The sequence below is a fragment of the Merops nubicus genome, unplaced genomic scaffold, assembly GCF_000691845.1.
Source record: "Merops nubicus isolate BGI_N331 unplaced genomic scaffold, ASM69184v1 scaffold42894, whole genome shotgun sequence".
NCBI classification, from domain to species: domain Eukaryota; kingdom Metazoa; phylum Chordata; class Aves; order Coraciiformes; family Meropidae; genus Merops; species Merops nubicus.
This window is the reverse complement of record NW_008607110.1, coordinates 33,068-46,560: the sequence shown is the minus strand read 5'-3', so window position 1 is coordinate 46,560 and position 13,493 is coordinate 33,068. Positions and strand designations below refer to the sequence as shown.

Below are 13,493 nucleotides of genomic sequence, written 5' to 3'. Positions count from 1 at the left end.
CCTTTTCATCTGCTGTATAAGGATAATACTTATATTAGAAGAATGGGGTGAGAGATGATTAGCTGATGTATAATAAATGCTTTCATCCTATTAGACTGAAAGTGCAGATATACTTTCATATTATTAAGTTTTGTGTCCAGACATCTAAATACTAAGCATATTCAGAACCAGTGACAAAAATACATTCTTTAAAGCTGATACCTTTTTTCTTTATAGCCTTTATTTTATTTATGGAAGTGAAATGTAGTTTTCTAAGTAGCAGAGATCTACTACCTTACGAAGAAAATGAAAAGTAGATACTTTCAGCAATATCATATGAACACACAAGTAGCAAAATGCAAGGAAACAGCTCAGAGAATGTTGCTTTAAAAGGCTTGATAATATAAAGCAAAGCTTATAGTTATAACAGAAGATAAATTATATTTCCTGTTTGATGATTACATTTGCCCAAGATTATTTTTGGTGTCATGTTAATAGCACAAAAGAGCAATAGAAAAAGATAGTAAGATTACAATCCAATTTCTTTAATTGTGATGTTACACAATGTCAGTATCACTCTTATTATCTCTCCGACTCTCTATTACACCTATCTGTAACTCAATATTTCTTGCAGATTTTGCAGAATTTATTTCCAGGATCATAATATTTACAGTAAGAGATAGGCAGGAGTACGTACAGATACATCTCTGGTCTACCATTTACTCATGAAGTGAGGACACTGAAGTTTTTCCTGTCTTTAAAAATCCACTTTACTTCTATGTAAATAAATATTTGGCCTTACTAGACTGTGGGGAATTTCTGCACTTAACATGATCTCTTTTCTGTCTGCTAGATCATTTAGATCAGTCACTCTAAGAAGCTGAAAAATACAAAGGTAAAAAAGTCTTACTTGTAAAATCATGGAGCTGGGGCAGCGAATCCAAAATTATACCAACCAACGGCAGGTAGAGAGCTGCAATTCTAATCTTCACCTCTTTTTTTGAGCAACGTGGGTCTAGGTCATGGGAACTTAGCAGGCTAAGGATAGCACTGACAGCTTTTCTTTGCACCTTGGTAATCCTGTTAACACAAAAACCATCCAGGAGCTCCATTAATGGGTCATGCACAACTTAACTTATAAATCAAAGGTTTAAGGAACAGAGTGGAGGTGAAAGATACAAATTAATACACGAATATGCATTGTATAATCTCTTCCAATCTGAGCAGAGTCCCACATTCCCTAGGAAAGACAGCTATCTTACATCTCCAAGCCTTTTCACCACAACTGAAGGGCACCCAAGTTTTTTAAACTCCCCATAATAATTCAGGACGTTGAAGAGACATACTTAAAGAAAAGCCTCAGACTCTGGCCAACCTTGAGCTAAACTATTAAGTTTAGACAAAGACAGAGGTGTTTTAGAAAGAAGACTAACTGAAAGTTTAAGTTGTGCTCTCAATTCATCTACTTCACCATCTACAGCAAAAAAAGAACCAGTACAGTTTTATTCACTGGGACCAACACACTGCAGATAAAACAATGACTAGGTTATTGCTATGTTACAGAGTGACTCACTGAACAGAGTGGGGGAAACAAGACTGCCCTGGAATCAAACTACGACTTTGCCAAGAGTAATAGCGTGACTTGATCCCATTGTAAAATCTGCAAAATTTGGATACCCACCCCTCACTGTCTGTGTCCAGCGCTGCTGCCAATTCAGTGAAAAGTAAGCCAGTCAGAAAGTGCTGCTGACGGTATTCGGCTGAGAGGTCAAACATACCAGCGATTTTCTGGTCCTGGAAACTAGAGCAGGAGCTGGAGTTCTGCAGAAGCACATTGAGAGTGTTAAAGAATGATCACTGAACTCAGAACTTCTTAAAGAGGTTGCAGTCACTGTCCATTTAGCTAATGGAAAAACTCCATTGGAGGAAAAGCACTGTCTTTGAAAGAGGGTTGGACCTTTTGGAAGAAAATATCTGAGTATGAAATAAAAAGCATCTAGTCGAAAATTTATTACTTGCTAGAATGAAATTTCATCCTTTCCATTCTGTGCAACCAACTCATTTGACATTTTTTTCATATGTAAAATCCTTACTCTGTGTTCCTTAGTTTGGACAGGGTACAAAGCCATGAGTGCAAACATAAGTCCATGTTCACAACTCTACATTGCTTTTACTGTTGCAGAGCAGGCATCAGACGACATGTAGGAAGAGGCTTTCCCTACACTAAGAGGGACCTTGGTGTCAGAAGCTCTGCACGGTGCCTTCCCCAGCATCCTTGATGCATGGAAGTAAGGTCAGGGAAGATGTGCAGTGTTTCCTTTCACCCTGGAAATCCTTGGCTGAATTTGCTGGCAGCTGGCATGATTTAGAGCGGCCTTCAAACTGCTATAACTTATGGCTATGGCTATGATATACAGCCAGCCCAGGAATGGAAGGTTGCTGCTATGCAAGTTTGTGAACTTCTTAGCTTTTCCAGTTGTAGGTTTGTGCCACAGGTCACCTGGAATGTTTCTGTCCCCTGATCAGGTGAACATAAGTCTTAGACTCTACTCCCCTGTGCAGCTACTGGGGTTTATGAGTCCAAATTTTGCATTTAATTTATATTCTTCAATATTCTCTCCCAGTATTTCAATCAGTCATCTGGGAATAATCCCAGAAAACAAACCCAGGAAGTAGCATTATACTACACCATGGCATCTGTCTTCCAGCATACTGAGTCAAATGAAACCCATGTCTCTAAGAAGCCTTGTATTTTGGATCTATGTAACTTATGTCCACACTCATTCTAACCTCTAGTAGATAGGCACTGGCTATACTATATTTGTATGGAATAACATAAACATATAGACCACCTAGTTAAGTGAATATGGCTTCCGTCCAAGATTGCCAAAAGATTTATTCTCAAGGCCACATTTCTTGCTGAAAATCTAACTCTAGCTGGGCAGCACTCCTGCAGACAGATCAAAATTACTGCAAGGGTGGTGAGCTAATGTATTAAATCATCCAAGGCCCACAAAAGCCTTAGTGATTTGTACAGGTTGCACTTCATGGGTTACTCCTGAAGAAGAAAAAGAAGTTGATGATGTTGCTTGAAGCAAAGAATGATTAAACTGGTGTCTGCCCAGCTCTGACTTGCTACAACTAGTTCAAGAGCTATTCTGGTTTCTTTTTTTCCTCATAAGCAGAGAAATCCAATTTCTAGTTCTTTGGCATTCAAGATTATCATTAAGCAAAACTATTGGGAAATTCTGACTGTAAAACCTTCATGCTTTGCATTTACCACCAAGAAAAACTTCAAGAAAATCTTATTTGCTAATATTGATCTGTCAGAACACTTAAGGTAGAAAATGTAGCACATCTTAGCGTCCAACCAATTCTTTGGCAATGGCACTTGAAAAAGAAATTGTGAATTTGAACTGCTCCATTACTCAGAGTGTTTTTATTCCTCCCACCATTCTTAGCTTCAGTTCCATTCCCCTGCACCCAAGGGCTGTAGCAATTACGGGGCATTGCACTGAAATGGTTTGTCCCAGTCCTGACCTCAGCAAGATCACTGAGGTGGAAAACAGGCAAGCTAGCACACTTTGTTAAGGGGTCTGCCCCATGACAAAAGCAAGATATCCTCTAAGTAGAATGTATATGAGAAGAGCACAACACTGGCAAAATAGCTTGTGGCATGCCAGACGACAGTTTCTTTACTGAACGTATTTTTGAACTCCATGCCCAGCATGACTGGAAGGAGATCCTGACATTCAGGAAGTCTAGAGCTGTGTCAGTGTCAGGTCAAGCCTGGAAAAATGTGCATGTACTGTGAATGACATCCTAGGAGAAATGAGAACTGATGAGAAAGGGCGTTCACAAAAGTTTTGTGGAGACGCCTGCTCAGAATGCCTGCATGTTTCCACACAGAAAAATCACAAACTTCAAATGAAATCGAAAAGACTATTCAGAAAACATAGATGAATCATTGGCAAAGTTATAGCATCATCTGTATCACTGGGGTTGGGAGGAATCAGGAACAAGGAATGCTGCTATTTGAAAAGGAAAGCATGGTAATACTACTCTGAAAGACACTAAGGCTCAATGGAAATCCATGATTCCAGGATATTGAAAACTGCAGTGTTTTAGTCACTAACTTACATAGTGGCAGCATCTACACCCACTGGGAGAACGAGAAATTCAGCTAGAAGGTGGATGCACAGAAAGTTTTCTATGCACTGCTGTATGCCATAATTCTTCAAAACAGATACTGAAATACATCTTTGTGGTTGAGTCTGTATGGGATATAGGTGTGCCTGCAAATTAGCCTTCAGAGACATGTTCCTTTTAGAACTTGGATGCCTACTTTAACAGTAATTTTCTGTTTGCATGTTTCTGGAGGGCCACATATCTGTGTCATGTGAAGCTTTAACTTGTGTAGATGCAGTTTTGCAGTAGTACTCCCTTAGTCTTTATTCTTCTGACCCTCTTCTTTCTAGAGGGAAGCTGTTCTCCCTGACACAAGCATCTAATTCTAACCTGAGCATCTGAATGTAGACCAACATAAGCCTTTCTCTACATGTGTGCTTCTTGGGACATTCATGCAATACCATCTAGTGGATACCTACCTGGGAAGATAGGGAGGGTGAGGGGGATGCTGGAGCAGACGCAGAGGTCATGAAGAAGAGGTTCAGATTGAGGTAATGCTCATGGCTGCAGAGAATTCTCAGGAACTCCAGTCTCATGGAAATCAGGGTGGAGAGTGAATTCAGCTTATTCGAGAGCTAGAAAAGCAAAAGAAGTGTTGTGTGATGGGTGTGCACTATCTAAATTACCACACTGTGAAATATCCTGCTTCCTGAAACAGAAATAGACAAATAGCCCAGCATGCATTAAAATTCTCACCCTCTATCTAACTAGTTTCCATCCATTAGCTGTTCTTTGTTTGGCAGTGGTGGTGTCTCTCTTTCCCCTCCCTGGCTGACTTACCAACTTCCCAAGAGACAATCAGCTGTGGCATTTTTCCCCGCAAAAGAAAAACATACAATATTTTTTTCCCTGTTGCATAACACTAAGATTAAAACCAAACAAAACTCTGCTGTTAAACTCATGTCCTATGACGCAACACAAAACACCAGTTGTCTTGGCATTTCCCTTCATAGCAACAGCAGCATCAGTGGAATATTGTTGCACATAATACAGGAAATCAGGGTGGTAGCCACCTTGTGTTCTCCTACCTACCATCATCTGACAGAAGGCCTTCCTTTGACAGAAAAAATACAGCAGGCATATCAGCTCACAAAACGGAAGGAAAACTTTCCCATTCAAACACAACAAATAGTTTCATAAGAACATCCTGTATCATCGTTTATTTTTAGTTTTGGAAGGCTTGTAAAGCAAGTAGACAGAGATGGATAATTTTGACAGAATCCCCCAAATCTAAATACTATCTTCCCAGAACTGGAAGAATCAGAGACCAAAAGCTGCAGATTCGGATGCTAGGGGATGTATAAAAAGTAGGGCATGCTCTGCAGCAGTACAAGGCATGACATTTTAAAAAGTCTCAGCCTCCACTCTTTTTTTTTTTTTTCCTGAAGATCACAAATTAAAAGAGGTTTAAAGGCTCTGCATATGCAATAGGAAACAGGAAATTTACCTGACCCTTTAACAGAACTCAAAGGATCTTGATGGATAAACGGATCAGAACAGGACAGAACTCCACACTGGCCATAAGCAAAATGCAATCCCAGTCACACATGGTGCCTACCTGATTACAGTAATGTTTGATGAGATTAAACACAAATCCTCGGTCCATTAAAGAAAGGAGATCATACAAGAAAAATGCCAGGCTAATATTAATTTTTTCTGCTTGTTCACTTTCCTTTGAAAACAAACAAAAAGAATTGCAGTTATGATATATAAAACTTAGAGAAAGTAGGAAGACTTTATAGAATCACTGACAAATAATGTAGGGGACAGCTCCCAGAACCATCCCATGGAACATACTGGGCAAGATTGTTTCAGTTCTCCAGGTTATGTGATCTTGTTAACATTATGCAGAACAATTTCTATAAGTTATTTCAAATGTTGTAGCTTTCACAGAGGAATATCACAGGATGATTGAACAAGTTTATGCAAACCTTTGAGCTGACAATAATGAAATGGAATTTGAGTCCTGTTCTGCATTCCCTATAGGCTGCAATCCTGCATATGCCCATTTTTTTTTTTTGTTTAATTCAACCTTTAACATTAGAGAATGTTAGTTTAGGTACTTAAACCATAAAATATTGTTTTAAAGTATTAATAAAAATCTGAACTGTCTTTGCTGATAGAATGACAAGTATTTTCTTTAGAAATTTTAAGTGTAAAACTGATAGCAAAAACATATCAGTAAGATAAATCTGTAGGTTTTACCATTCAGCAGCTGAGCTCTCGCATGCTTAGAACTGGCCTGATCACCAGAGATATGCAGCCCCAAGTGAAAATCACAAAGAACTTCATGTGCCCTCTAAAATAAGGCTACAGTTACTTCAAACATATCGATTAAAATAATAAAATCTCAGTAGCATATGTAGACCACCAGGAGGAATTTGTGGAAGTGCCTGAGGGATCTGCACACGTTTAATGCTCAGAGCCCTCTGGTGGGTTCACTCAAAACTGACAGAGGAGATGACAGAAAAATGTTGCCCAATACTTGTGTCTCTGACTAGTGAGAACAGGTGTGCAGCACCTCAGGGTGGTTACAGTTTAGTTTTACATTTTTCAGCCTTTTTGTTGCTGTTTAGGAATATATATGTTTCCTACGATCTGGAATTTACACAGGAAAACATTTTTCTGCTGTGAAGAAAAAAAATCAGTTTTCCACTACCTTACTGGTGATAAATATCCCAGACATAACACTGCAGAAAGCTAGGGCAATCCGACATGCTCAACTATATATCAATAAATGGATTGCTACCGCTTGGGTTTAAAAACCAGACACACACATTACCTACTGCTGCTCTGTACAACTAATAAATGACCCTAATCCTGATTCTGCAAACATTGTGGTGGGATTTTCATACATAATCATGCCCTGTACCCTCACTGTACCAAAAATGAATTGAATTAACAGCCTGTAAAAACTGGTTGTATTTCTTGTAAGGAAGCCATAAAATACTTATCTCTTGGCAAAACTTACAGTTCTGTTAAAACATTTTTAATGCAACAGATTTTTATTACACAATGTATTTGAAAAAAAAGTCACTGATGCCTTAAGTAGACATTCCTGTGGAAACAATTTCTCTGCACAAGGCTATCACAGATGCAAACCAAAGGACTGTGCAAAAGCTAAAGCTTCAGGAACAACTTTTTGGTGGACAGGGATTATCACTTCTGCCATTCTCTACCCTTAGCTATCTGGTCTGGGCCCCTTCCCAGTTTCTGCTTCTCAACAGCACAACGGGGCACACATGGAAAAGTGGATCAGAAAACTGAGCTGGTCAAAAAGTGACCCAACAGGCCAGCTCTCTAGCCTGGTCTGCCCTGTGGCACAACACACTGCTGAGCTAGCACAGTGCAACTGGCAGCTCTAAGGTATGACAACAAATGGGTTCCAACAACGGGACAAACAACAGTTACCCAGTACCTACTGGTGGCCTTAACTTTGCCTATTGGCCTGTGCAGAGTGAAATCAGTGATGTAAGCTTACAGTATTGATGTTAAAATACAAATTACATTTTGTGATCCTTTCAAATTTATAGTCCATTATATCAGCACGACTTGGCAAAATATATAATAAAAATTAATTTAATGGGATTTAAGGATTTTTTCTTGTCTTTAATTTTCATGTATCCTGTGTCTTTTTAAAGAGATCTGGGGTTAAATCACTTGTGGCTGTATTTTGCAACCCTCAGGAGGAATACTACCTTCATATTGCATAGCCCATTGCTATCAATAGAAGTCAAATATGAAATAAACCACTATGCAGTAGAAATGAGGGTAACGGGAAAGGGAAATAAAAGGAATGGGACCTGCTTGAGCTGTAGTCTGATGCCCTGGCTAACCTGGCATAAATCATCACTGCCACTGAAAATGGCAGCCCAGCCTTTCCTATGTACGGAAAAGTGCATTCCCTTCCCCCACCCTGCAGCCACAATACGGCCCTTTGCACAGCCACAACTCTCACTTAAGGTCCATGTGAGATTACTGCCTCAGTTTTGGCCCAAGTCCAGTAGCACCGGTGAAAGGGAAATTGGATAACATGTGAAAGTGTAACACAGGGTGAGTAGCAAGGATCCGTGGTGCTTCCTTCATGCGTTTACCTTCTGTGGTTTGACTAAAAGTGCAGCAATCTCTGAAGTAACCACACTAACTATAGTGGTAACATCATCTTTGAAGCGATCAGAGAACCGGCTTCTTCGTGGGTTGTCTTGCTTCTCTATGTTGTGAACATACTGAGCCATACTCTTTATCTGAAAAGCAGAAAAAAAAAAATTTAAAAATGCCCAAACTCGAGGTAAAAATACTGCTTTAAGTTCATAGGAGTTAGATTCCCTAGTTGTTTTTCCCTGGATGTAATCAGTCTCATCTTCTCAGAGCTGCTGTGATAAATCTTGCATGTGTTGGCATTGACAACAGAAAGCCGAAGACTCCAATGCAGACAGACACTGATACCTGTTCATGTTCATGAAATCAGCTACTCTCAGCACCTGAAATCAGAATCACACTCCTCAGTCCATCACATCAGCAGCTCTGAAATGTTGCTGTTTGCAACTTTTGCCCTTCATGATGACAGACAGGGAATGATACTTCTGGAATAAATTATTATTTCTTGATCTGATGGGTGTCTTATATGCTGCCAGTGGAAATCAGTATGCTTTTCCCACTAAGATCCATCACCTCAGGGCGCTGTGAAACTGTTGAGTTTGGGGAGCTTTGTCACTGCTCCCTTTTGTTTCCAAAGTGGAAACGGCAGGAAAAGGTATTCACAGAAAAGGAAGGGCTCAGTTTGATGCCTGCTTTTCAGCCTTCTGCAACCTGTGGACCACTCTGCACGTAGTTCATGCAGGATTTTGCCATCACAGGCTGTCAGTGGGGAATTGTGGTGAATATGGAGAATTCTTCAGTTGTATTTCCTTTATTTGGGACCTTCCCTTTTCACACTGGGGCTGAATAACTGGAGAGATCGCTGCCCCACTAAATCTCTGCCTGGAGTACCTGCTACATTTCACCATTAACTTACCAAAAATACCACTGTCAAATCTTACCAGGAGCTCAAAGAAGAACCAGGCATACTTGAAGACAGATTCTCTCACCATACCCGTGCTGACCACCATCTGCAGTGCCAGCTCCTCGTGGAAATGCTAGATAATTAACACAGAATTGGGAAATGACTTTTTAATCAACTCATCTTCAGTTTCAACATCCCTCCTCCATCCTGTGAGAAAATTCCCCATACTGGATAGTCAGTATCTGCATAGGGATGTGTGGACATCCCTGCAGGATCAGAAGGCAGATCTGACCAAAATGATGCAAGGAATGGTGCTGGCAAACAGACTTTGGGACCCATTGTTACTGTGGAGCCAGAAACCTGGGTAATGAAACTGGGGAATGTGTTTGGTTTATCCTCAGGCCATTGGCTGTGTGCATGAGAGGGCACAGACACATTCCCATTCCCATCTAAGTATTTCCATTTAACACATGTGTGGTTTTTTTTTCAGAGGAGGTAGGAGTCAGATTGTTTCTGTGCTGGGAGAGAAGGACACAGCCATAACCACAGCAGAGCCTGTACCGAGGTATATAGATGAAGACAATGCCTTTTGTAGTCAAACCTGGCCGTAAGACACCCAACCCCAATGACGTAAACTTTTAAGAAACTCAAATTTGAAGTAAAAATTTATTACAATGCCTATTTTCTTTTCCTGAGACAAGCAATAAATCTTATGAGGTTCCTAAACATCTTTACATTGAATAGGACATATTAATTCATTCAATACTCAGTCTGAAACCCATAAATCTTTATGCTGCTTTCCCCTCCCCCATCCAAAAATTCAAACCCAGTAAACAGGAGTAAGAAAGGATTTTCTTAATTGTAACTCAGATTCTGAACTGCTCATCGCAGGGTTATTCTCCTGCTTCTTGATCCAAAGCCACAGCTGCTGATCAATGCCAAACACAAGACAGAGCTCTGGAAAAATTATCTAGGTGATGTGATAACTTCTATGTTCTTAAAGAGCTATTTTGGAATACATACTCAAGCTGGGAAGAGGTTTATTTGTTCTAAAAGCTACAAAAAGAGGAAAAGAAAAACATTCTTTACAGAAGAAAGAGATGGCAAACACTTCTGAATGAAGTGTACTGCAACATGTAAAGGCAGGTATCCAAGAGTAAACAGCACTGGAAAAAGATAAAGACCCTAACAACTTAAGAAAGAGAGCAAAGGGAGAATCCAGGCAGGCTGCTACTTGTCTAAATCTGTCCTGGAAAAAGAATCTAAACACTATGGAGCAGAAGCAGAAAAGTTTGGGGAATGTTTACCCACTGATTCAATACTCCATCACTAATTCCTTGCTCAATAAAACTGGTTGTTATCTTGTCCTCTTTCTTCCCTCTCCTCATGTGCAAGTGCTAATTAGCAGCACTGCCTCAGGAGGCTCCAGGACCTGTTAAAAGTGCTCCCTAATGCTTAGTGTTAGGCTACCTTTTTATTGGATGGTCTTGGGCTTGCACAAACACTTGGTGTGTCATTTGTTCCTTCAACGCAGAAAGACATCCGACTGGAGCTGGGATCCATAGGCTGGAGGGCATAGCCAAAAGAAATACATTGCAGAAAATTAATATATAATTGAAGCTAATTAACGGCAAAGAAATCAGCAGCGGTGCTTTTTTTAGAAGGTATGCACAGACGCTCATCTAGACAGCTCTTCTCAGTCCTCCCCATTCCAGTTCCCAGGGGAGGCCAAAGACCGCCCAAATGCAGCAGCCGCAGGAGCGTGCGAATGCCAACACTGCCATCACGTGCCCAATTTTAGCACTGCGGCTGTATTTTGGAACCCATAGAATTCACGCTCTCAATGATAACTGTCTTTTGAGAGTTTATCCGATGGTTCTCATTAACTAGTATGTGGGAATCTTCCTTCCATTAAAAGTAATGCTAATTTAAAAGCCAGCGAATGGGCAGTAGTCAATTATAAGTTGCTACATTTATGAATGTGATGGAGCTGTAAGAGCAAATGTTTAAATTAATTTGGAAAAAAATATGCCACGAGCTCTGGGCTTTTTTTTAGGAGACAGTACACAAAAATAAAATTCATAAAGCCGTAAGTTCCAGTCTACATTATTAAAAATTGCTATGGATGAATATATATGCCCATATAAACAAAACAAATGGATTGGCAAAACCTGCGTGCCTTACTAGTTCTGGCTTCCTTTGCTGACAACAAGCACTCATTCACTTTAACTGGAGGGGTACGTGATCATTCAATGGAGAAAATACTGTAAAATGTTTCTAAAAATAACCTGCTTGGGAAGGAGTACTTTACATATGCAATGCTCAAAGAAGAGGGAGGGGGAATATGGTTCAGAGCTCAGCAGACACGCTATTGCAGAGCTCTGATAGGGCTGCAGATAGGAGCAGGCTCCTTGCACAGGGGAAAGATCCTGCTTTTGTCAGACGTACACTCTCTAGCTCCTGATTAATGGGGAATTCTAGATTTTGGTTTCCCCAGAGAGGATGGCACAGCCATCCTCACAAAAGTCTGAGATAAACCTGAGATGCTGTCAACCAGCAAGCAACAGCTGCTAATCAGGGAAGCAAAATTCTGTGTCTTGGTTGTTGTCATCCAGCAAGCTGCTGGTCACACGTAATTGTGGACGAGAAAGATGAAGGAAGTTTGTGTTTCACTCTGTGGTTGAATTATTTGGAAAGACTCAGTTACGAAATATATACATGGCATCTAATAATATAGCTGACATATAATTGTGGGGCTATTGTATATAAATTGCCTATGTTTTTTTTTACAAGGAAACTACTCAGCATCAAATAGGCTCTGTGATTAAAATAAAAAATATTCTGAGCACTCTTTCACCCTTTTCACATAGTGAACTTGTTCCTAGTGTAATCAACAGTAGTCTCTCCTCACACTGACTGTGTGCAAGCTGGACCAGTGAACATTACCAGACATGAACAGAACCTAAATGTCAGGAAGAACAGGAGAGTGAGGCCTGTCAAAACCCCAAATCTTTCTGTGGACTATGACTGAAAGAAGAGACAGAGTTCTCACCTCACTCTTCACTGATAGGAGACCTTAAAATTCAGTAATGGGATTTAACATGTGCCTGTGCCAAACCAGATAAATAGCAAAGGCTTCTGGTAATACATAGAGTTCATTTACAAGAAGCAAATCTAACCACAAAGAACAAACCTAGATCGTTAAATTTTGGCCCGTACAATTCTTCAGATATTTGACTTCATTCTCTTACCTTGGATGACATGATGTTTTTGACCTCCTCATCGGCAGAAGTTTGTGTCACAGTGATGTCAGGATTGCTGCAGCTTATCACTCGGCTCTGCAGGAGTTTACTCCCAACAGACACGGCAGAAGTGCGCCCAAACGTGTAGTAGCGGGACTCCGTCGAAACGGCACCGCCGCCTGCACCTGCCCGGGGGAAGGTGTTTGGACTGAGGCTAAAGGACACACGTGTGATACAAACACGAGATTCCAGCTTTGCTCACTGCTGTTGTAGCATCAGCATTCTGAGTAGCATAAAGCTCCTGAAAATCTCACCGTCAACTGCTTCATTAACAAGTTATGTAAGCATTGAATAATACGGTGCGGATGTTTTCTGAGTCAACAGCTCACAGGATGATTGCACAAGCAGTAACAAAAGAATAACAGGGCTACCCAAGCAGCAGCACTGTCACAATAGCTCTTCCTTCTTCCCACCACCTCAGTAAGTCTTAATGTATAGCAATTGATGAAATTAATCCTATAGGCTTTAGGACAATGGACAGCAAGAGAATAACAGAGTGGTTGAGGTCGGAAGGAAGCTCTGGAGGTTACCTGGTCCACCTCCTGTGTTCAAGCAGGGCCACCTAGAGCCAGTTGCCCAGTACCATGTCCAGGTGGCTTTTGGATATCTCTAAGGATGGAGACTCCCCAACCTCTGGGAAATCTGTTCCACTGTTCAGTGCCTCTCACAGGAAAAAAAAAAAATGTTTCCTGATACTCAGAGGGAACTCCCCATGTTTCAGTCTGCATCCATTACCTCTGGTCCTGTCACTAAGCACCACTGAGAAGAGCCTGGCTCTGTCTTCTTTGTACCCTCCCTTCAGGTCTTTTTATACATTGAAGATCTTCCTTGAGCATTCTCTTCTTTGAGCTTAACAGTCCCCTTTTCTCAGCCTTTCTTCACTGGAGAGATGCTCCAGACACTTCTTCACCTTTGTAGCCCTTGGCAGGTCTTTCTCCTGTATGTTCATGTCTCTCTTGTACTGAGGCCCCAGAACTAGACCCAGCACTCTACATGTGGTATCACCAGTGCTGAGTTAAGAA

The 13,493-nt window shown here is 40.7% G+C and overlaps 1 protein-coding gene across 1 annotated transcript in view; it reads right to left on the bottom strand.

The window, feature by feature from the left end:
- The window catches only part of DOCK8 (dedicator of cytokinesis 8), a 67,922-nt gene that overhangs the window by 21,565 nt on the left and 32,864 nt on the right, over positions 1–13,493 (bottom strand). Inside the window, exons 21-28 of the mRNA XM_008939834.1 lie at positions 12,421–12,596; positions 10,640–10,735; positions 9,207–9,302; positions 8,262–8,411; positions 5,726–5,839; positions 4,587–4,742; positions 1,661–1,800; positions 890–1,059 (exon numbers count right to left, since the gene is read on the bottom strand). Of these exons, the coding sequence (XP_008938082.1) occupies positions 890–1,059; positions 1,661–1,800; positions 4,587–4,742; positions 5,726–5,839; positions 8,262–8,411; positions 9,207–9,302; positions 10,640–10,735; positions 12,421–12,596 (1,098 nt within the window). The remainder of the gene's footprint in view (positions 1–889; positions 1,060–1,660; positions 1,801–4,586; positions 4,743–5,725; positions 5,840–8,261; positions 8,412–9,206; positions 9,303–10,639; positions 10,736–12,420; positions 12,597–13,493) is intronic.